Source organism: Ursus maritimus, unplaced genomic scaffold (genome assembly GCF_017311325.1).
Source record: "Ursus maritimus isolate PB19 unplaced genomic scaffold, ASM1731132v1 scaffold_1, whole genome shotgun sequence".
NCBI lineage: Eukaryota > Metazoa > Chordata > Mammalia > Carnivora > Ursidae > Ursus > Ursus maritimus.
The window spans coordinates 7377891-7401034 of NW_024423343.1; the positions used below are offsets into that span (position 1 = coordinate 7377891).

Sequence of the window (23144 nt, forward strand, 5' to 3'; positions counted from 1 at the left end):
TCAGAAAGCAAGAGGCAAACAGAAGTAAGGGATGGGGAGGAGAGGAGAATGTGCATTCTAATTAGAGGCAAAAAGGAATTCTAAAAAGTCAACTGAATTGAAGCACAGTAGATAAAAAGGTAAAAGCTCTGAAGTGAGCTTAGAAAAATAAGAAACCAGAACATGTAGGACCTGGTAGGCAAGACAGGATAAGATGTTTTTTATTCTGTACCTGCTGGAAAGCTACTGAAGGATTTTGTTTCTTTAGAATTTGGGGGTGGGGGGTGGGGAGGTAGGGGGAGTGGAGGTGAACCCAGGTATTTGAGTTTTGAAAAGATCGTTATAGCTAGGTATGCAGTCTCCAACTCAGACTGCCCATTGCCCTTTCAATTATTCTCAAAAAGTGCAGTTTCTTCCTCATTAGATGCAACATCTGGGTTGTGTTTACAAAGAGAGAAGCAAGGGTTTCTGCATCTAGTATGTGTTCTGGGTGAGTTGTAAGGTACTTACCATATGAGGAGGGGGAGCTGGACCGGGAGAGAAGGGAACCCTTCCCCACATTTTCATGATATCACCAAGGGGTTGGAAGCTTTCATCACATGCTCTCTTCACCAATAAAGACATAGTAAAATAGCCCGCCTGAAACCATTCCGCCATCTCCTGATTATTGAAGGGACCTATAATAGCACCAATTAAACAGAAGGGCAATAAAAATCCTTTCAGACTGAAAAGGAAAAAAATATTTCCTGAATCTGATTCTTTTCCAGAGGTACAACTTGTTTCAGGTGACACCTGTCAAATATTTTGTACGATATTTTAATTTAATCCATCCCCAAAGATAGTAAATAGGCTTCTAACTAATAAAACACAACAGAAATGATTTTGAAATAAGACTTCTGTCTATACAACCCAAATTTTCTGTGGGGCTTTAATTATTTTAAGGAGTGTAACTGTCTCCATCTCACTCAATCTCTACAAATTCATTTGTCAGAAAGTATAATAAAACTGAAAAGAGTATTTTGTTACACTTTGCATCACTAAGGCATAAAGAATATGAACATGTAAGGCTAAATACGTTTTCCTCTAATTTTCCTTTTCTGCCAATTATTAAAGGTTAGCAAAGTATAAATTATAATCTATTAAATTAAGATAACTTACAATTGATTTACCCAGCTATGACTAAATCTGGCCAGGGGCGGGGGCGTGACGACTTTCTCTAGATGTTTTTACAATTAAAAATCAAATATTTTATACATAAAATTAACAAATGCACTCTGATCCATAACTATTACTTCATTCATCCAGCAAAAATTTACTGAACACCAATTTTATGGGTCTAGGTATGGGGATATAATAGTAAATAAAACAAATCCCTAGAACATCCAATTCTGGGATGATGTGAGTAGCTGTCCTTGTCTCTGCTCCTCCTGCTAAAGCCAACAAAAAACCCTACACGTTATATACAAAAGATGACTGACGAGTAGAGAGAAGGCAGACTGGCTAGAGCCTTGGGACCTGAGGAACCACATGGTGATGAATTCCCTGACTTTTCATTATCCCAGATTTGGAGCGGAAGAAGCCAGTAATAAAAAAACATGACCCAATATATACAACAATTATATGCTATCTACAAGAAAGTCATTTCAAATATAATACAGATTGAAAATAAAAGGATAGAAAAAGATGTATCATGCAAGCATTAAAAAAAAAAAAGAGGTTGGAGTGGCTATATTAGTATTTGATAAAGTAGATTTCAGAGCAAAGAAAATTACCAGAGACAGAGAGGGATATTATATATCAATAAAGGGTCAATCCACCAAGAAGACCAAGAAGACATAGCAACTGTAAAAGTGTATGCACCAAACAAAGCTGCAAAATATGTGAAGCAAAATCTAACAAAACTGAAAAGACAGAGAAATCCCCAATTACAGCTAAAGTCTTCAACACCATTCTCATGACAACTGACAGAACTAGAGAGAAAACCAACAAGATTATAGAGCTCAACAAAACCATCAATCAACAAGGTCCAATTGATATTTATATAATGCTCCAAAGACAGCAAAATACATACTCTTTTCAAGTACCCACAGAACAATATAGCAAAAAGAACTACACTCTGGGCCATAAATAAGTCTCAATAAATTAAGAACTGAAATTATATATGGTATGTTTTTCAACCACAATAAAATCAAGCCAGAAATTATTAACAGAAAGATAACAGGAAAATCTCCAAACACTTGGAAACTAAACACCACACTTCCAAACTACCCGCGAGTAAAAGTGGAACTCTCTTGGGGGCCTGGCTGGCTCAGTCAGAAGAGCATACAACTCTTGACATCAGGATCGTGAGTTCGAGCCCCAGTTGGGTGTAGAGATTATTTAAGTAAATGTATTTTTTTCAAAAGTGGAGATCTCAATAAGAATAAAAAAAAAAAAATACGTTGACCTGGGGATGCCTGGGTGGCTCAGTCAGTTAAGCACCCAACTCTTAATTTTGGCTCAGGTCATGATCTCAGGGTTGTGAGATCAAGCCCCGAGTCAGGATCACATGCTGTATGTGAAGCCTATTAAGATTCTCTCTACCTCTCCCTCTGCAACCCCCTCACCTCTCTCTCTCTCTTTAAAAATAAAAGGGGGGGGGGCTTGGTGGCTCAGTCCTTTAAGCGGCTGCCTTAGGCTCAGGTCATGATCCCAGGATTCTGGGATCAAGCCCCGCCTTGGGCTCCTGCTCAGTGGGGAGCCTGCTTCTCTCTCTGCCTGCTGCTCCCCCTGCTTGTGTGTGCTCTAATAAATAAATAAAATCTCTTTAAAAAAATGCACTCAACTAAATGAAAATGAAAACACATGTATCAAAATTTGTGGTACACAGTTAAAGAAGTGCTGAAAGAGAAATTTATGGCATTAAATGCTTAAATTAGAAAAGTCTCAAATCAATACTATAAGCACCCACCTCAAGACCCTAGAAGAAAAGCAAAATAAACCCTAAGAAGGAAAGAAATCAGAGAACTCAATGAAACTGAAAACAAAAAACATTAGTGAAATCAATGAAACAAAGCTGATTCTTTGAAGAGATCAATAAAATCAATAAATCTGTAAAAAGACTGACAACAACAAATGAGAAATGAACAAATTACCATCACCAGGAATAAAACAGGGGCTATTACTATAGAACATGCAAACATCAAAAAGAGAATAAGGGAATATTCTAAATAACTCTACCCACACAGATTTGACATCTTAGATGAATTCATCAAAAAAACACAAACTATCAAATCAACCCATATTAAATCAATAATTTAAATAGTCCTATCCCTAAATAGTCTAACTACCAGGGATATTGAATTGGTAATTTTTAAATTCTAAAAAAAATGGGGCATCTGGCTGACTCAGTGGGTGGAGTATGTGACTCTCAATCTCAAGGTCATGAGTTCAAGTCTGGCCCATGTTGGGCATAGAGCCTACTCTTTAAAAAATCCCAAAAAAAGAAGTCCCCAGATGGTTTCACTAGAGAAGTCTACAAAACATTTAAAGAAGAATTAACACCAATTCTAAACAATCTTCCAGAAAATAGGAGAGGGAATAAGTCCCAGTTCATTTCATGAAGCTAATTATTACCCTGATACTAAAATCAGACAATGAGGATACAAAAAAAAAAAAAAAAATACGGAACAACATCCCTCATGAACAGAGACACAAAAATCCTTAACTGAACATAACCAAATACGATCCAGCAATATATAAAAACAGTTATACCAAGTGGGGTTTACTTCAAGGATGCAAAGCTGGTTCAATATTCAAAATGCAATCAATTTAATTCACCATATTAAAATTGCTAAAGAAGAAAAATCACAGGATCGTATCAACAGATGCAGAAAAAAGAATCTGACAAAATCTAATACCCAATCAAACCTTCAAAATATAAGGTACTTCCTCAACTTCATAAAGAGCATCTATAAAAAGCCAGCAGCTAACATTATACTTATTTGTTAAAGACTGAATGTGTTCCCCTTAAGATAGGAATGAGGAAAAACAAAGCAAGTATGTCTGCTCCCACCCATCACATTCAACACAGTGTTGGAATATATAATAAGGCAACGAAGAAATAAAAGGCATAGACTGGAAATGAAAAAATAAAACTGTTCCTATTTACAGATGACAATAATGTCTACAAAGAAAATCCTATGGAATCTAACGACAACAACAACAAACTCCTAAAACTAATAAATGAGCTCAGCAAGGTCACAGACTAAAGACAAACATCCAAAATTCAATTCTATATAGTAACAACAAACACAAAGACACTGAAATAAAATTTACAATTACTCAAAAAAAAAATAAAGTAGATGCAAATCTAATAAAGCATGTATAGAATTTATGCTGAAAACTACACAAGTTCATAGACTGGAAGACTCAACATGGGAAAGATGTCAATTCTCTTCAAAATGATACAGAGGTTTAACATAGTTTCTATTAAAATCTCAGCAAGATACTTAAATATAAATTTTCAAATACATTTATATGGTAAATATAGACAAGATTATCCTAAAATTTATATGGAAAGGCAAAGGAAATAGAAAAGCTAAAAACTGTTTTGATAAAAATAAACTGGGAGGGAAAAAAAAACGGGAGGAACCAGTTTACCCAATTTCAAGTCATATTATATAGCTACAGTAATCAAGACTGATATTGGTGGAAAGACAGACACACAGATCAATGGAATAAAGAACACAGAAACAGACCAACATAAACATGCCCAACTGAATTTTGACAAAGGTACAAAAGCAATTCAAAAGAGGAAAGACGGCTTTTCAACAAAAGGTTCCAGAGCAACCGGACATCCATCAGCAAAAAAATAAACTTTGATCTAAGTCCCAATCATTATACAAAAATTAATCCAAAATAGATCACAGAGTTGGGGCTCTTGGGTGGCACAGTCAGTTGAGCAACTGACTCTTGGTTTTGGTTCAGGTATGATCTTGGGGTTGTGGGATCAAGTCCCACATCGGGTTCCCTGCTCAGTGTGGAGTGTGCTTGAGACTCTCTCTCCCTCTGTCCCTCCCCAAACACGCTCTCTCTAAACAAAATAATAAATAATATATAAATTAATATTTTAAAAAAAGGATCACAGACTAAAATGTAAAACAAAAAACTATAAACTATTTCGGAAAGGAAATTTTGGGACCTGAAGCTAGGAAGAGTTCTTCTGTCTCAGACTTAATACCAAAAACACAATCCATAAAAGGGAAAAACTGATCAATGGGACTTCATAAGTATTTAAAACTTTTGATCTGTGAAAGACTCTGTTAAAGAGGATAAAAAGATACAGACTGGGAGAAAATATTTGCAAACCACATATCTAATAAAGGATTAGGCTCTATATATATAAAGAAATCACAAAACTCAAAGGTAAAAAAAGCAAACAATAATCAGAACATGGGTAAAAAACATGAAGATATCATTTACTTAAGAGAATAAACAGCCAATAAACACATTAAAAGATGTTCAACATCTTTAGCCATTAGGGAAATGCAAACCAAAAACTACAATGAGGTAGATCACTACACATGTCAAATGGCTAAAATAAAACATAGCAACAACATCAAATACTGTCAAGAATATGAAGAAACCAAACACTCAGAGATTGCTGCAGGAATACAAAATGGTACAGCCCTCTGGAAAACAGTTTGGCAGTTTCTTAAAAAAACGTGTCATTACCATACGATCTAGCAATTGCACTCCCAGACATTTATATCTCAAGAGGAATGAAGAGTTGTGTTAACACAAAAGCCTACCCATAAACATTTAACAGCTTTACTATAATACACAAAAACAGGGGGCGCCTGGGTGGCCCAGTCAGTTAAGCGTGCAAGTCTTGATTTCAGCTCAAGTCATGATCTCAAGGTTGAGATGGAGTCCCACATCGGGCTCTGAGCTCAGTGGACAGTCTGCTTGAGATTCTCCCCTAATCTCTCTCTCTCTCCCTCTGCCCCTTCCCCACTGCACACACTCTCTCTCTAAAATAAATAAATCTTTTAAAAAATAATAATAATTGCCAAAAATGGGAACAACCCAGATACCCTTCATGGATGAATGGTTAAATTATGATATATTGATATCATTGATGTACTTCTCAGTTAAAACAAAAACAAACAAAACCACCTACTGATATATGTAACAACCTGTATCAATCCCCTGAGAATTATTCTGAGTGGGGGGAAAAAATTTTCCATTTGATGGAAATGGATTCCATTTATGTAACATTCTTGAAATGACAAACCATAGAAATGGGGACTAGATTAGTGGTTGCCAAGTGTTAAGGAGTAGGTATGGATGGGAAGGAAATGCATGTGGCTATCCAAGGGCAACATGAGATGGAAATGTTCTGAATCTCGACTATATCAAAGTCAATATCCTGGATGGATACTGTAGTACAGTTTTGCATGAGATTACCAGTGTGGGAAACTGGGTAAGGAATACATAAAATCGAGTGCCTGGGTGGCTCAGTTGGTTAAGCATGTGCCTTCGGCTCAGGTCATGATCACGGGGTCCTGGGATCGAGCCCCACATCAGGCTCCTGCTTCTCGGGGAGCCTGCTTCTCTCTCTCCCTCTGCCTGCCACTCCCCTTGCTTGTGCTCTCTCTCTGTGTCAAGTAAATAAATAAAATCTTTAAAAAAAAAAAAAGGAATACATAAAATCTCTATTATTTCTTACAACTGCATGTGAAGCTACAATTATCTCAAAGTAATTTTAATTAAAACACACATCCATGTGTTTTAATTAAAACAGAGTCCTCAACTTGGAAGCACACTCTGCCTCTCCAGTTGCAATCCCTAAAACATCGAATAATGTTCTTGATTTTGATTGTTTTACCAAAAACAAAACAAACAAACTAAAAAACCCACACACGCACAGTCCCTGATCCCATACACCTTACATTCTATAGAGATATAAACAGATCATGAACAAGTATATACAGAGCCAGGCAGTAATAGATGCTATAAAGGAGAATAAAGGGAAAGGGTAAGGGGACTGAGCATGGAAAAGGAGTTAGTTTGCTGGAAAGAGGTCACAGGGTGTACCTGGTAAAACACTATCATGAAACTGACAATAATATAGTCAACCAATTTCAGGTTATAAACAAAGATTTGAAAAGCAGAAATGAAGAATCAACAAATGTCTTTTATAGCATTCTCTCTACATTCTAACTTGTGCACCACACAAATCTTTTAAGGAATTAACTTATAACATGGTATGATCCTTCCTCCCACATTTTTAACAAGTCTTTATCATTTACGGTATCAACTCCACTTCAGCAAAACATTCAAGTAAGGTCTTCCAAGACTGCTGCCATCACCTTTCTTTGGGAGGGAAACTGAAGTACAAAGAAGATAAAGAATTCACCTGCCCAGTTAACCAGCTGGGTAGTGAGAACTGAAAGGGTCTTGAGCATTTTGTTTACATCCCTATCATATTAGTAATCACATTCCACCTTGTATTCAAATGATTTTCATTGGACTGCCCTCCCCCCCACTGAAATTGTAAAGTGCTATGGGAAGAACCTGTAAAAATGCCTTCTATATATATAGATATCTATATATAAAGAAAAACTGTAAAAATGGACTGTTTTCTACTATTATGCAAATTAACACTAAATAATGACCATCTTACAGAATCTGGAGGTAATGGCTTCAAGTAGAATGGAATAAGGTACCTTGAATTTCTCCCTGAGGATCTTTGTAATACCACTTCTGCATTGCTTCGTGCATCAAAGGAATTGAGACTCCCTTAGCTCTGTGCTCTTGCAGTTTAGATGCCAGTCTCTCATCATCTAGTGCACTGTCTTGGAGATAAGCAACCATCTTCTCAGCTTGCTAATGGGGCGGGGGGGGGAGGATTGAGGAAAATGATCCCAAATTAATACTTAAAACACGTAATAAAAATGCCTACCTTTTTGGAATGACTTGACTTGTGAAAGGTATTACTGTGCAAGAAACACGGCAGGCAACCATTTACTTCTTCCAACAAGGTTCATATAATATGTACTGTCCCCATTTTATGGAGGGGGAAACTAAGGCCCAGAGAGATCAAATCTTGCTCAAAGTCTCAAAATTATTAAGCAAACCAAGCTGAGATTAAAACACAAACTGGTATGGATGAAAGCCCAGGCTTCTAATCAACACACTAATAAGATTACTTTTTAAACTAATAATCCATTGGTCAATCCTGAAGCATATCAACTAAACCTGTAAAAACATGGGTATTAATACAACAGACTCAATTAATACAATTACAAATAAAATCTTTTACAAGTTTTACTAAGACACTGTCCTCCTTTCTTCCTCTCAAGCATTTCCTGCCACCAAAAACTACCCCACCCTGAAAGAGCAATTCTTCTACAGAAAGCAAGCTATCATTTACCTTACATATAACAAAGGTATAGCTAATCTTAGGAAATCTAGAGACATAAATAAAATGTTAATACCCTGAGTTTAACTATTTTCTCAGTTACACTTCAGGCAAAAAATACAGAAGACGCTATGCCCATCCACAGCTGCTTGTATTTGCCATTTTTGGCATTCCATTAATTTCCAAAAAGAAAAAAGAAAAGCAAACAGCTAAGGGCAACCTCAGAAGAGAAAAAAATAACCTGACACAATGACTACTACATAGCAGAAACTTATAAGCATGAAATGATTTGAAAGACAATTACTCATACAAAAAAATACTAGATTTACAAACAACTTTTCCAGTACATAAAATCTAGCGCACAGAAGTTCCATTTCTGAATATTCCTTTAATGCTTCCAAATTTTACGGTAGTTTGGGAAAAGAAGGATTACATGATTTTTACCTGTTCCAAATGTTTGAGACCCTCTTCATCATCTGGCTCTGTGGAAACACTGCCCATCCCAGGAGCACCTACGACCGGCGTTTCAACTGGCCGGAGGGCAGGACTAGGATTGGGAACAGGCGGTGGAAGTATGAGAAGAGGAGAGGCTGTATCTGAAGGAATCTGTGACAGCGGCTGCTGGACATCAGAAACCATTTCTGAAGGAAAAAAACAGAGAAAGATGAAAACCCTTTAAACTAGACAGACTCTTATGAAGAATGTTATCATCAAGTTGGGCCGCTCACTATATGGGCTCAACAGAAATGTGAATGTGTCAGGAACACTGCAGCTACTTCTTATGGAGAAGTGTAGGATTTCTCCCTACAATGACAGAAGTACTTCTACAGAATGACACAATGTAAGAATTAAGAGGTGTCCAGAAGGTCCTTCTACAGTGCTTGCCTGTGTCACTAGAGCATCTGCCCATACATCTCCCTCTTGAAAGCAAACAATCAGTCTAATCCCTTCTTTATAACATGTCTCCATGTAGCAGACCATTAGCAAAGCACTGCAAATCTTCTCGAAAATATCGTAACTCATCATCAAAACTTTAAAATATCTGCAATTATCTTGAATAAATACCTATTTCAGGTGATAATTACTATAATTCAATACATTACAGTCGTTAGGATAATGAAGAGCATTTGGGAGTCTACCTGGACAGTGCAGGAAGTTCTTCTCAGTAAGAACACAGACTGCAAAGAGGGTCTGTGTTCCCTATTTCTAGTCTCTCAGTATGCGGGCTCTTTAGAAGGGAAAGGGGATGGGAGTAATTAGATACAAACGCAGTTTCCCCTTTGAAACCTTGTTTGTTCAATTACAGACAGCTTCTCCAAATTCCTGTTCCTCTCAGTAACTCTTTCCTTTCTTTGCCAAACTTTTTAAAAGAACAGTTGATACACCACCACCTGCTACACTGTGACTTCCACTTCCACCCTCCAATACAGCTTCTCTCCCAAAGAGAAGCAGTGACTCAAAGTCCCCAAATCCAATGGCTTCTCCTAGTCCTCTTCATCTGACCTCAGCAGCCCAATCCTAAACTGAAACCTTCTCCCTTCCTTTTTGTCCCTCTGCTCTAGGCCACTCTTGCCTCTGAAGATTTTCTCTGGCTACTCTTTTTTTTTTTTTTTTTTTTAAGATTTTATTTATTTATTTGACACAGACAGCCAGCAAGAGAGGGACACAAGCAGGGGGAGTGGGAGAGGAAGAAGCAGGCTCATAGCGGAGGAGCCTGATGTGGGGCTTGATCCCACAACGCCGGGATCACGCCCTGAGCCGAAGGCAGACACTTAACCGCTGTGCCACCCAGGCGCCCCTTCTCTGGCTACTCTTAACCTACCCTCTAAAAATAGGAATTTTGCCCTAGATAACTAATATACATATGCTTTATCTCCCTTACAGATTATCAATCTGGAGTTTTAATCTTCAACGCACATCTATGAAGCTTTCTCAAAATACACATGTCTGGACTCCATCCTTAAATCTCCTAGAATAAGGTCCCACGCATCTACATTCAAGAGAATGAAACACAAGTAATTTGAGGGCACATCATAATTGAAAAATGACTACTACATATCAAACAGGTCTCAAAATGGACAAGTTCCACAGTGCCTGACAGAGATTCGAATACTCTGAATTCACTCACTAAGCTTTGTTCTAGACATAAAACGCTGAAAAGATATCCTTGGTTTAAGCCCTCAAAATATTAGTCTATTAGGCAAAAAGATAATACACAGATCTTTATAATATTGTATTGCTATGTCAGGAACAGTGCTGATAGTTTAAGAAGCAAGAGAAGATCGTTAACCCAGCTTGGGGACCTAGGGTGGGAGAGTTTCAGGCACAGAGAACAGCATGTGCTAAGGCAAGGAGACAAAAGAACAAGGTACACTTCAAGACCTAAGAGGCTGTGAGGCTGGGGAACAGAGTATGAAGGAGACAGAGATGACACCGAAACCATATGGAAGCACGCAGATGCCAGGTCATGCAAGGGCTCACATGCCATGTTAAAGGTGTGATTTCCTATAGTGATTCAACCAATTAACCCTTCAACATCAAGCATTACAATGTCATTTTTAAGTATGCGCAAGAAGAAACATGGAAGTAAACATTAAAACTGCCTACTAAGATATATGAGCAAATTAAAATAGAAACTGTAACATTGGAGAAGGGGATATACTTTAAGCTTATTCTCTAGCAAAGGTGGTAGGACTTCCACAGATCTATCCATGTTCTTTCTGGCCTCTTTTGGAACAACATATTTGGTGTGCTTTCTGGACACACATCCAACCACTATATGAAACGGAAGGTACCTGTCTGAAGTGGGAATCAAATTATTGCAGAGGATCCTAAACCTTGTCTGCTCAACTGATACCAAGGTGGCTATGTCATAACACCCTAGGAAGTGAGATCCCTGAGCTGCACCCTTGCTTCTTCTAACTCTGCTTTGGTGAATTTGGGGGAGGACACATACGTGGGAAGCAGCGTTTGATGGGGTTTAACACTAGGAGAGGTTCTACGAGGCATAAACAGAAGGCTATCTTATCAGTGATCACTGGCCTGCCTGAGCAGAATCCTGTTTTAGCTCATCTGCTCTCATAAATACATACCATCCCCTCTGCTGGGCACTTTGGTTGGTAGGCTAGTTTCCGTCTGACTCTCTTCCTCGGCTTTTTCCGTTTGCTCAGTTTGGGGATCCTCTTTTCTCTCAAACTGTGGTGGTTCCTGAGGCTGATGGTCTGAAGGAGTACCTGGTCTAGCAGACGAGGACGAGGTCTGGGATGTTTCCTCACTAGCTTCTGCAATGTGAAGTGGTCTTAAATTAACAACTTAGGAAACTTTTGGTTTGATGAAAATAAGAAGATAAAAGACAAAAATGAGCCTTACCAACTCCTACTCTATCTGTCTTCTCTCCCTCTTTCCTATTTGTCTTATCGGGTTCTTTGGCTTCTTCATTGTGGCTGCTCTCAGAGTCAGAGCACTCCCCACCTTCCTCTACAGGCCGGAAGTCCATCTCCTGCTCTTCTGGAATCGGCTCTTTCTGCACTTTCTGTATCAAGAAAATAAAGCCAAAGGTCAACAATACATTTGGCTTTGGTGGCAGGTCAGTGCCTGTTGTAACATTTAAAACAAATTTCTTACCTTTAGAGAGAGGAATGCTCCAGAGGAGTCAAATGTGCCCATCTCTTCTTCAGCATCCTCTAAGCACCACTCGGGTAAGCTATCCCGGTCATCGTCTATGCTTCCACTGCCAGAGCGCACCCTTCGGTAACCCCGTTCATCATCCCGATCTCGAAAATCAAACTCAAACCTTCGCCGTCGTTCCATGTGTTCCCGCCAGCCTGCAGAACGAGGGCCATCTGGGATGAGGAGGAGGATACAAACCTTAGAAAATTTTTATGACAGTATTTGAGAAAGAAAATCATGAATAGGAAATAAAGAAGAAAACTATGACTGGCTGTGAATTCAAATGATCAACCTACTAAAGAGAAAATTAGGCAAATTAAATGAAATTCAGAGCTCAGCATACATATGACATCACTAAGTGACAACAGTAGTTATCCTCAGTAAGTACTGAGCCACACGACATACTCTAAAGCTCTGAAGGATAAATTTTAAACAAATCACTTTTAAAGGACACTTGATTCAAAGTATATACTTTGGATGAGCTTTAGGTGTCTAATTGGAAACATCAATTAGCCATTCACGTGGCATACTCTTAGCCTAGGCTTGTAACACTGGATATCTTTCCATATTGAAGGCCATGCCTTCCCTCTGGCAGGCCTTCACACATTTCTTTCTTCTCATAAAAATATCATTCTTGATGTATAAGAGCAACTCCCTGTGGCAAATCCTAATATCGAACTCATCATGCCTACCTGCTACTGCTAAGATCCCATTTGTAATTCTGATTCCCAACAAAAAGACATGGAATCACAGCACTAACAGATGTCAGAGATTTTATATAGCCCCACTATCCTAATTTTATAGTTTAAGAAACAAAAACTCTGACACTAACTTGCATAGTGGCAAAGCAGAACTAGAATCTAATTCTGCATCCTCTACTGCTTTTTCCACAATAGCATGCTTACTTTCCTTTCCCTTTACTCTCATCTCTTAACTTTCCCTAGGGAGTTTTTATTTCTGTATAATACCCCCAGGGACATTCCTAAATCCACCCTAGCATACTGTTTATTACATCCACTTTCCAACAGAAAAAAGACTGCCTAAGAATAAAAGATGCCAGTTAAGGTACTGTGTTTTTTAAGAAAGGGGAACTCTTGTTAATATCTGACAAACCTGACTCTAAGAGAGTCTTAAAAGGAGAGGCAGGTTTTAACCTATTAAAATTTTCGATCTTTGACTTTCTCTGTGGGGGATGCACAAAAGAAATGAGCCAAAAAGTTTAATGTTCTTACTACTGAGGCCCAATTTGCTAAAACCAGCAATCTGAAACTCAAACTGAAAATGAGAAGGCAAAACATTAAATGTCCAATAGAGGTAGCTACTTATAAATCACTCACACCAAAGTTAAGAAAACATTATTCCCATACTTCCCCCATCCTTTACTTACAACAACTATTACACTTCTATGAAAACTAAAGAACTTTATATCCAGATTGCTTAAATGCAAACCTAGAATCATTATTCAAAAGAAGTACTCATGATCAAATGTTGAATTCCAGAGTACTCTATTACTATCATTTCTAAACCGTCTGTTAAGTATGCACCATGATAGGAATCTATCCTTCTAGGCATCTGGCTCATGTTTTCCTCTTACTGAGTTTCTTAAGTTCAGCTCCCAGGGTGGATGCTTTGCTGTCCTTAATCGTCCCATCTCCCATACATATCCAGTTTTGAGCCCTACTTAAACCAAATGTAGCAGATAAGACACATCCCTAGATTATGATGATTAACCACTGCTTTTTAATGTCTTACACTATGAAAATAAAAGTCTGCTACAATTTTTATAATATAAAAATAAGTGAAAATCATATTTAAATTTTTAATCAAATAATAAAAGAATATAAACTAAGAAATGTTAAGAGTAATTTGTAACAACTGATATAATCAGACTTAACGTTTAAGATGCTGGGTTGAAAAAATAGATGGTCTTCTTTTTAAAAAATGCTTATTTCCAGTGTTTTCTCAGCCCCATATATTATATACCCCAAACTGTCTTTTAAAAATATATCAATAAAAAACTGGGGGAAATTGTTAAGTTAATGACAAATAAATAGGACATGGAAATCGAATATCAGAGAGAAAGATTTAAGAAAAAGACAACATATGTCCAAAATCTAAGTTGTTGGGGTGAGGAGGGTCAGTGGTAGAAAATACGCTAAAATTTTACTTTGTTTAACTAACGCCCTTTAATAGAATCGACATCAGACATTTGGGCTCACAAACACTGTTGGTCTTCCAAAACATTCACCTTGTTTGTTTTTGATCCGCTGGAATTTCTCTTCTCGCTCAGCCCAGACCCTGTCCATTCTTTCACTGAATGCTTGTTGGGAACATAGTCTACAAACCTTTTGCTTACAGGCAAGCTCAGCGCAAAATGCCGTGATGCCTTGAAGAGAACTGTAACATCTGGTTGCCCAGCACACAGACTCATGAGAATTGCCTAGATAACTGTGATGTAAACAATGCCCACTCATGACAAAACTCGTCCAAGAGGCAGCCATGAGGAAGTGGGGTAAAAGCATCAAAACTCTATACAAATATTAACTTGACTATGTTTCCACCTATCCATAACTAAATGGATATGGTAAAGCACTCTGAACGTTTTTATAATGTTTACTCAGGCTGAGACTAGTGATTTTGCTAATAACTTGATTTTAAAATGTAAATGCAAACAGTTTAATTATGATTTCTTCTACTAAAAGTGCGCTTCTTTGGCATACGGTTGATAGCTAAAATAATGTTATGCACATGAAATGCATAAGGCAAATACACACTCTTTGTGCACTTTGGTTCTGCATGACCCCACATTCAAACTACAGTGGCATCTGATTATCATGAGGCAGGGAATCAGCACTTTGGTAGGGGATGAACTCTGACACAAAGCACCAGTGTGTTCAATTACCAGCATATCTAATGTCAGGGAAGAACAGTTTGAAGCATTCTTAAGAGTCAAACAGAAGAACTTACAAAACCACTAATCACTACTATTCTCTCTCCTTTTTCTAAAGTTAGGACAAAAGAATAAACTTATGATTATGTTTTTGACCTGGGTTCAGAGTTTATCCTTCAAATAAGCATAAATCATTTTTCCAGGACAAAAAAAATTGAAAGAATAAATCTCTTATTTTACAGAAGTACCCCATTTTAGGGAGAGCACATATTCCTTAGTGAGCATACATTTGTAAGTTTGAAAGCATGGTGAAAAAATACAAAGATTTAGTGTTAGACAAAACCGAAGGAGACCCTCTCACGTTTTTTCAGTTAAAGGCAGGTGCTTCCCATTAAACCACACTACTTGCTCCAGAAAAATAAAAATGATTTTCATCAACTGAAGAGATATGGGGAATCTTCATGCTGAAATTTTTTTGTAGTGCTAAGACTGAGTATGATGACATAAATAATTAAGTCCTCTTTTTTCTTTTTTTTTCTTTACCTGTTCATCTTTTCTGCTTAATCGATAACAATTTCCACCAAATATTCCCTTATTTTGGTCCCTGTGTTCACTCAGCAGGAGCCTTACCAGGGCTGTGGGGCCGCCATCTCTCTCCATCCCGTCTCGGTCCAGCTAGTCGCCAACCTCCGTCTTCATCTTCTCCATTTTGTTCTTCTCTAAAAATACGCCAGTTTTCACTTTCTGATCGTATAAATTCATGCTTTCTTCCCACCGATGTTGGTCCACCTTCCTCAAAATTTGGTCTTCCTGTAATCAAAATAAGGAAACATGTGCCTCAGCCAGTAAGGATTCTGAAAGCAGACTGGAAGGTTCAGATCATGCTTTTGTGCAGATGTGCCTACTCTAATGCTCAGGAAGTGTGAGTAACAGAACTGCAGACATATGAATCTAGTATTAGACGTATTTCTTAAAGTGCAACATACACAGACTGGGCAACTGTTTTTTAAACAAATAATATGTGCATTATAAAAAGGGGATGCAATGAAAAGTGAACCAACCTACCTTACCAGGACATACTACTTTTTTTTAAAGTCATACAAGATTTTTTAATTATATGATGCATTTTTATTTATTTAATTAACTTCTACTGGCGATTCTGCCCAAATAGGCTATCTATAAAATTCAACCTATCTTTTATCCTAAAAAACACTGTAAATTCAAAAGCAGACAATGTGAACTATAATTTTTTCATTTTCATTTACTCTAACATCTATTACATTATAAGCATACAACAAATTGTTTCTGAACAGAATGCAAAACTATATGTAACCTAATGCCAGTCAAGAGTTCCATTAACGATGAAAGAAAGCCTGGTATACCAAGTAAACTAAATTGGTACTTTTAAAAGATAATTCCAAACTGTGCAAACAAATGATCTCTTTACTCACCATCCAACGTGTGCTAACATACACAATTTGTAACAGACTATATAAAATTTCACATTAAATTAGTTGAAAATCCAGAATATACACTGGTACCTTCCACTTATAACCTGTAGTTACTTATACTTCAGTGACAACCTCAATTCTTTGTACTAAACCACCATGAAAGTGAAAGAAAGTTGTACAGTTGCATCTGAAAATGACGGAATTCTAATTTCTGGTCATCCTCTTATATTCCATTTCGTATGTATAAAGATTCAATATCCCGTTTGCCCAGTTACTGGGTTGTTACCACGTATTATTCTATTGAAGGATAAAATATTTGGAAATTTGCTGGACAAAATACTACCTGCTTTCTAATTATTGCAGGCAGCCTCTAAGATAGTCCCCAACAAGCCCTGCCTCCTGGCTATTGTGTAATCCCCTCGCCTAAGTGTGAACTGCAATTATTGGCTAGTTCCCCCCTACAAACGGAATACAGCAGAAGTGATAAGATGTCAGTGCCAATATTAAGTTAAAAACAACTGTAGAGGGGCGCCTGGGTGGCACAGCAGTTAAGCGTCTGCCTTCGGCTCAGGGCGTGATCCCGGCGTTATGGGATCGAGCCCCACATCAGGCTTCTCCACTATGAGCCTGCTTCTTCCTCTCCCACTCCCCCTGCTTGTGTTCCCTCTCTCGCTGGCTGTCTCTATCTCTGTCAAATAAATAAATAAATAAATAAAATCTTTAAAAAGAAAAAAAAAAACAACTGTGACTTTCATCTGGGATGCTCTCTCCGTGGCAAAACGGCCATGTCGTGAGGCAGCCCTGTGGAGAAGCTCACATGACACAGAACTGAGGCCTGCCAACAGCCACATGAGTAAGCATGGATCCAACCCCAGTCAAGCCTTCAGATGACTACAGTGGTGGCTGACACCGTGACTGCAGCCTTGCAGCCTCATGAGACACCCACATCAGAGCCAACCAACTATGCTGCTCCTTCCTGACCCACAGAAACTGAGATAATGTTTGTTGTTTTCAGCTACTAAGTTTTGAGGTATTTTGTTACACAGTCATAGACAATAAAAACACCTACCAAAAAAAACAAAAAAACAAAAAAACAAATGCTCATTCATCAGTTTATTCTTCATAACAATCCTCAATATTTGAAGTTATCTTGGGGCACCTGGGTGGCTCAGTCAGTTAAGTGGCTGCCTTCAGCTCAGGTCATGATCCTAGCATCCTGGGATTGAGCCCTGCCATCAGGTTCCCTGCTCCCTTGCTCAGCAGGGAGCCTGCTTCTCCTTCTCTTGCTCCCCCTGCTTTTGCTCTCTCTCCCTCCCTCTCTCTGTGTCAAATAAAATCTTTAAAAAGAAAATATTTGGGGACACCTGGGTGGCTCAGTTGGTTAAGTGTCCACCTTTGGCCAGGGTCATGATCCTGGGATCCTGCGATCAACCCCGTGTGGGGCTCCCTACTCAGGGAGAGGCTGCTTCTCCCTCTCCCTCTGCCCCTCCCCCTGCTCATTCATTCTCTCCCTCTCTCTCTCAAATAAATAATCTTTAAAAAAATATCTGAAGTTATTTTTTCTATTTTATAGCTGAGAATACTGAGGCTTTTCAAAAGGATAACATAAGAGAACTGTCCAAAATCACACTATTTAAAGGGCATAGACAGGACTGAAATACTAATCTTCCGACTCATTCAACAAATATTTATTGCACATTAAGCACCAAATTTTATGAATTCAAATACAGATATATTCCATGTCTGCCCTTGCATTCAGAGGCCGTCCAGGTTCTCTTGCTCAGAATAAGAAGGGCAACCCATTTTACAAAGTACCACATCTATTATACGACTTGATGAAAAATGTAGCTATACTCAGAAAAAAACAGCAAAGTTAAGGAAATCCCCAATACAGGGGCACCTGGGTGGCTCAACTGATTAAGTATCCAAGCATCCAACTCTTGACTTTGGCTCAGGTCATTATCTCAGAGTCATGAGATCGAGCCCCGGATCAGGCTCCATGCCCAGCAGGGAATCTCTTTGAAATTCTCTCTCCCTCTCCCTCTGCCCCTCCCCACACCAGGCTGACTCTCTCTCTCTAAAATAAATAAATAAATCTTTAAAAAAAATCCCTAATATATAGATAGGCAGACAGACAGACAAATAAAAACATAAAAATAAATGATGGGAAATGGCTTTTAACCCACATAATCAATCACAAGCAGTCATGCAATGATTTGGGAATACAGTACTAATCGCATGATGGATACACCAAATGGAACACTCACTTTCTTTCACCTACTTTTACCCTAAGCCTTTGAAAAACTAATGAACATAGCAAAGCAAGCAAAAGAGTACAAATGGCAAAAGGCTCAACTCATCAAAAACTGGTGTCACTATTATTTTTTCTAATAAATGATACTGCAAAAAATTATTAATAAAAATACTAGTAATCTCTCAATCTTACAACTCTATCTGTAGTTAGCTTTTACTTAACTTTAAATTTTTTTATAGTTTCAATCAGTATGCCTACTATTTTGCATAGCAAATACTTCTCTGTGATTATACATCCTCCCAATCATACAAATGGGTACATACCAGGTATACCTTGCTGCTACAGCATAATCTACTAGATTATTCCCCACTGGACATTTACTTTATAACCAATTTTTTGTGAACTATAGATAACGAGACAAGAAATACCTGCTCTTCTGAACTATCTCTTCTGAAAAAAACTTCAGAAGAATGCAATTACTAGGTCAAAAGACAGACTTCGTCCACTGCCTTTTTCCCTCAAAAAAAGGGTCAAATCAACACACCAGTTCGCATTATTGACACTAAGTGCTGCTATCCTTTTAAAACTCTTACCACTTTAATAGTTGTAAAGTGGTACACTAATGTGGCTCAAATATGAATTTTTCACGTTGTTTACTGACCTTATGTCCCTTTCTGTAAATTGTTTACATTTTTTTCTAAACTAACAGCTTCTTTACCTTTGGACCTATCAGTCTTACATATATTTTTCATATTAGTACCTAATATGAAAAATATAAAAAACAGGATGGGGCAGGGGCACATGGCTGGCTCAGTCGGAAGAGCATGTGACTCTTGATCTTGGGGCTATAGGTTCAAGCCCCACATTGAATGTAGAGATTACTTAAAGATAAAATCTTAAAAAAAAAAAAAAAAGAACAAGGCAAAAATAGAGTATAGGAAAAAACAAAATCTGGCTTTTCTACTTATTGAAAACTATCTTGTAATTTTCAACCCGTACTTCATGTTTGAATGACAATGCCATACCTTGTTCCAAAAACAATTTGAGACCGGTATTTTGAAGATAAGGAAGAGCACAGTACTAAACAAAGAATAAAAATCTTGGTGTCACTACACCTGATTTTAAATTTTGGCCCCAATTCTGATCTATACACCTTTACTTAAAAAAAAAAAAAAAGAAAAGACCCAATTCCCAATTTAAAAAGTGTGTGCGCGTGTGTTGAGGTAAGGCTGCCTGAATTTACACGAACACCAGCCCATTCTAGCTCAAAAATTCTATAGCAAAGGAGTTCAGGGCACCTGGATGGCTCAGTTGCTTGGGCAACTGCCTTCAGCTCAGGTTGTGATCCTGGAGTCCCAGGATAAAGTCCTGTCGCATCTGGCTCCCTGCTCAGCAGGGAGTCTGCTTCTCCCTCTGACCCTCTCCACCATGCTCTCTCTCATTCTCTCTCAAATAAATAAAATCTTTTAAAAAAAAAAAAAAAAGGAGTTCAAATTTTGTTACTAAGTGCTTGTTTCCTCAACTGCAATACACTTTTTGATATGTCAAATATTACATACTTAATAACTGCAACAGAAAGATTAAGGTGACAACTTCTCCAGTAAACCAAGGAAAGCCAGAATAATGTAATTCAAACATGCAAAACATCCCACATTTAAGTGCAAGGTTGGGGGTGCCTGGGTGGCTCAGTTAGTTAAGCGTCTGCCTTCGGCTTGGGTCATGATCCCAAGGTCCTGGGATTGAGCCCCGCATCAGGCTCCTTGCTCAGCAGGTAGTCTACTTCTTCCTCTGCCGCTCCCCCTGCTTGTGCTCTGTCTCTCAAATAAATAAATAAAATCTTAAAAAAGACAAAAGAGTAAGTGCAAGGTAGGTGGAGTTCCACCTCAGAGGATCACTGTCATTTTCTTTTTTTTTTTTTTTTTAAGATTTTATTTGAGTGAGAGAGAGTGCACACAGGGGGAGAGTGAGAGGGAAAAGTAGACTCCCAACTGAGCAGAGAGCCCGATGTGGGGCTTGATCCCAGGACCCTGAGACCACAAGTGGAGCAGCAGGCAGACAATCACCCAAATGAGTCACCCAGGCACCCCTCACTGTCATTTTCATAAGAGAAGGATGAAACGAATTCAAGAACTTTTACGTGGACTTCACGCATCTCCTCCCCCTCCCTTTATGCAACTTATTCCTAAAGTATAACATTCTTGCCAAAAAGTGCATAAATCACAAATGTACAATTCAAAGAGTTTCCATAAAGCAAATATAACCACATAACCAAGATTTTAAAAAAAGTATCAGGAGTGCCTAGGTGGCTCAGTTGGTTAAGCTTCCAACTCTTGATTTCAGATCAGGTCTGAATCTCAGGGTCGTGAGTTCAAGCCCTGCACTGGGCTCCACACTGGGCATGGAGCCTACTTAAGAAATAAAAAATTAACTGAAATAAAAATAAAAAAGAAAATATCAGGAGTTCTCAAAAATCATGTCCCTGCAGTCAACCCTTCCCAAAGTAAGCACTATTTCTGACTTTCATCTCCAAAGATTATTTTTGCCTGCTTTTTTAACTTTTTTTAATGCAGATGGAATATTCATTTATGTCTGGCTTCTTTCACTAAACATTATAGGAGATTCATACACAATATTACAGAGAACAGTAGCTTGTTCTTTTACACTGCTATACAGGATTTCATTGTATGGACAGACTACAATATATTACTCTGCTGCTGATTTAGGATGTTCCTAGATTTCTGCTATACGAATTGTGGTGCTATGAGCATTCCTAGATATGAAATTTAGTGTATGTTTGTATTTCTGTTGGTATATGCTTAGAAGTGAAATTGTCAGGAGTGAAATACAGTATATTCAACTTTAGTAAGCACTACCAAATATTTTCCCAGAAAAATAGTACTAAATTTACCATTTTTTACCTGTTTCGTTTTACTTAAACCTCTAGCAAACATTAACATGAGTGCTTCCTATGTAGACAAACACAATTAAAGACAAAGGATTAAAAATAAAGAAGAGACTCAGACATAGCATCTACCCAGCAGGTCCATAGCCCAGGGACACACATGTAAACAAATGCATCCATTTATCTCATCTAATCATCATTATAACCACAAAAATTAAGTTAAACATTATCATCTCTATTGTTCCTGTGAGGAAAGGGATACCTGTAGGGGGAATTTCCCAAGGTCACATACCTGAGCAGTGACCAAATCAGAAACAGAATACAGGTGTTCAAACTCCTAATCATGGGTTTACTCACAAATTTAACCCACTGGAAGAAGCAAAAAACTCTAGAAAAACTAATGGAGAAAGAGGAAGCTCTGGGATCAAAGTCTAACAAATTCTAAAAGGGCAACAGACATACTATGCATGGGTACAGCTTATAGACAAAGACCACCAACATCTCTATAAGGAGAAGATAGAACGAAATGTATTAATCTTCCAACAGAAATTATGTCAAGGGGCGCCTGGGTGGCCCAGTCAGTTAAGTGTCTGCCTTTGGTTCAGGTCATGATCTCAGGATTCCTGCTCAGTGGGAGTCTGCTTCTCCCTCTCCCTCTGCCCTTTCCCCCTGCTTGTGCTCTCCTGAATGAATGAATGAATGAATGAATGAATGAATGAATGAATGAACAAATAATAAAACTGTTTCAAAATACATACCCCTGAAAAAAATGTTAAGACCAATCTCTTCACTATGAAAATTTTATTCCAGAACTTATTTTGAGGGGAAAAAAATGACTTCAAGCACCATCTAATAAAATACACATTTCCAATTACTACTAATGTAACTAAAAATTACACTGCATGCAAGAATTGCTCTAAAGCATCAAAATAAATCCTGTATCACCTAAATGATTACAGTATATTTGTATTTGTGTAGATTTGAGTGGGCAGTGAAAATGTCAAAGAGAATTAGATCTACATGATTTGTTTTAAAAAACACATACATTTGTTTATTACTGATATAATTTAAAATAAAAGCTAAATATTAAAAGTCATTCCCAGGCAACGTAGAAGATGCTATCTAAAGTTCCTTTCAGGTCTACAAACTCCAGAATTCCACAGTGGCCAGTGAGGGACACCCACAAGGCCCTTCTCAGCATTTCAAACCAAAGTCCTCCTCCTTCCATAATACCAGCACGATAATAAAGTTGAGTAACCAAATATTTTAGTTTACTTCTTAAATTCTTAAGAGAATAACTGATAAACAGGATTGAAAAGTAAATGTAATTGAATAATTTACAAATTTAATGCCTGACCCAAGTATTCCTAACCTATAGTCCATAAATGAACTTGGGGGCTATGCATCCTTAAACCAAAAGCACATATTATGCTGGCATGTTTTCTTTTATCAGGGAAAATGGTCTAAGGTTTTTGTAAGAGTCTTAAAGAAGTATCTATGACCTTCAAAAGATAAATACAAATTTAAAATGTATTTTCTTTTACTCAATATAGCAAACATGACCGTTTTATGATCAAACTATACTACCTATA

The 23144-nt window shown here is 37.8% G+C and overlaps 1 protein-coding gene across 6 annotated transcripts in view; it reads right to left on the reverse strand.

The window, feature by feature from the left end:
* GIGYF2 (GRB10 interacting GYF protein 2) overlaps positions 1-23144 on the reverse strand; it is a 140732-nt gene that overhangs the window by 43010 nt on the left and 74578 nt on the right. For 5 of the 6 annotated variants that reach the window (XM_040638951.1, XM_008690332.2, XM_008690333.2 and 2 more), the window contains 7 exons: positions 15576-15755; positions 12011-12228; positions 11756-11918; positions 11479-11667; positions 8831-9027; positions 7692-7851; positions 490-656 (listed from right to left, as the gene is read on the reverse strand). In XM_040638951.1, coding sequence (XP_040494885.1) covers positions 490-656; positions 7692-7851; positions 8831-9027; positions 11479-11667; positions 11756-11918; positions 12011-12228; positions 15576-15755 — 1274 coding nt within the window. The remainder of the gene's footprint in view (positions 1-489; positions 657-7691; positions 7852-8830; positions 9028-11478; positions 11668-11755; positions 11919-12010; positions 12229-15575; positions 15756-23144) is intronic. The other variant, XM_008690335.2, reaches the window with a different exon arrangement.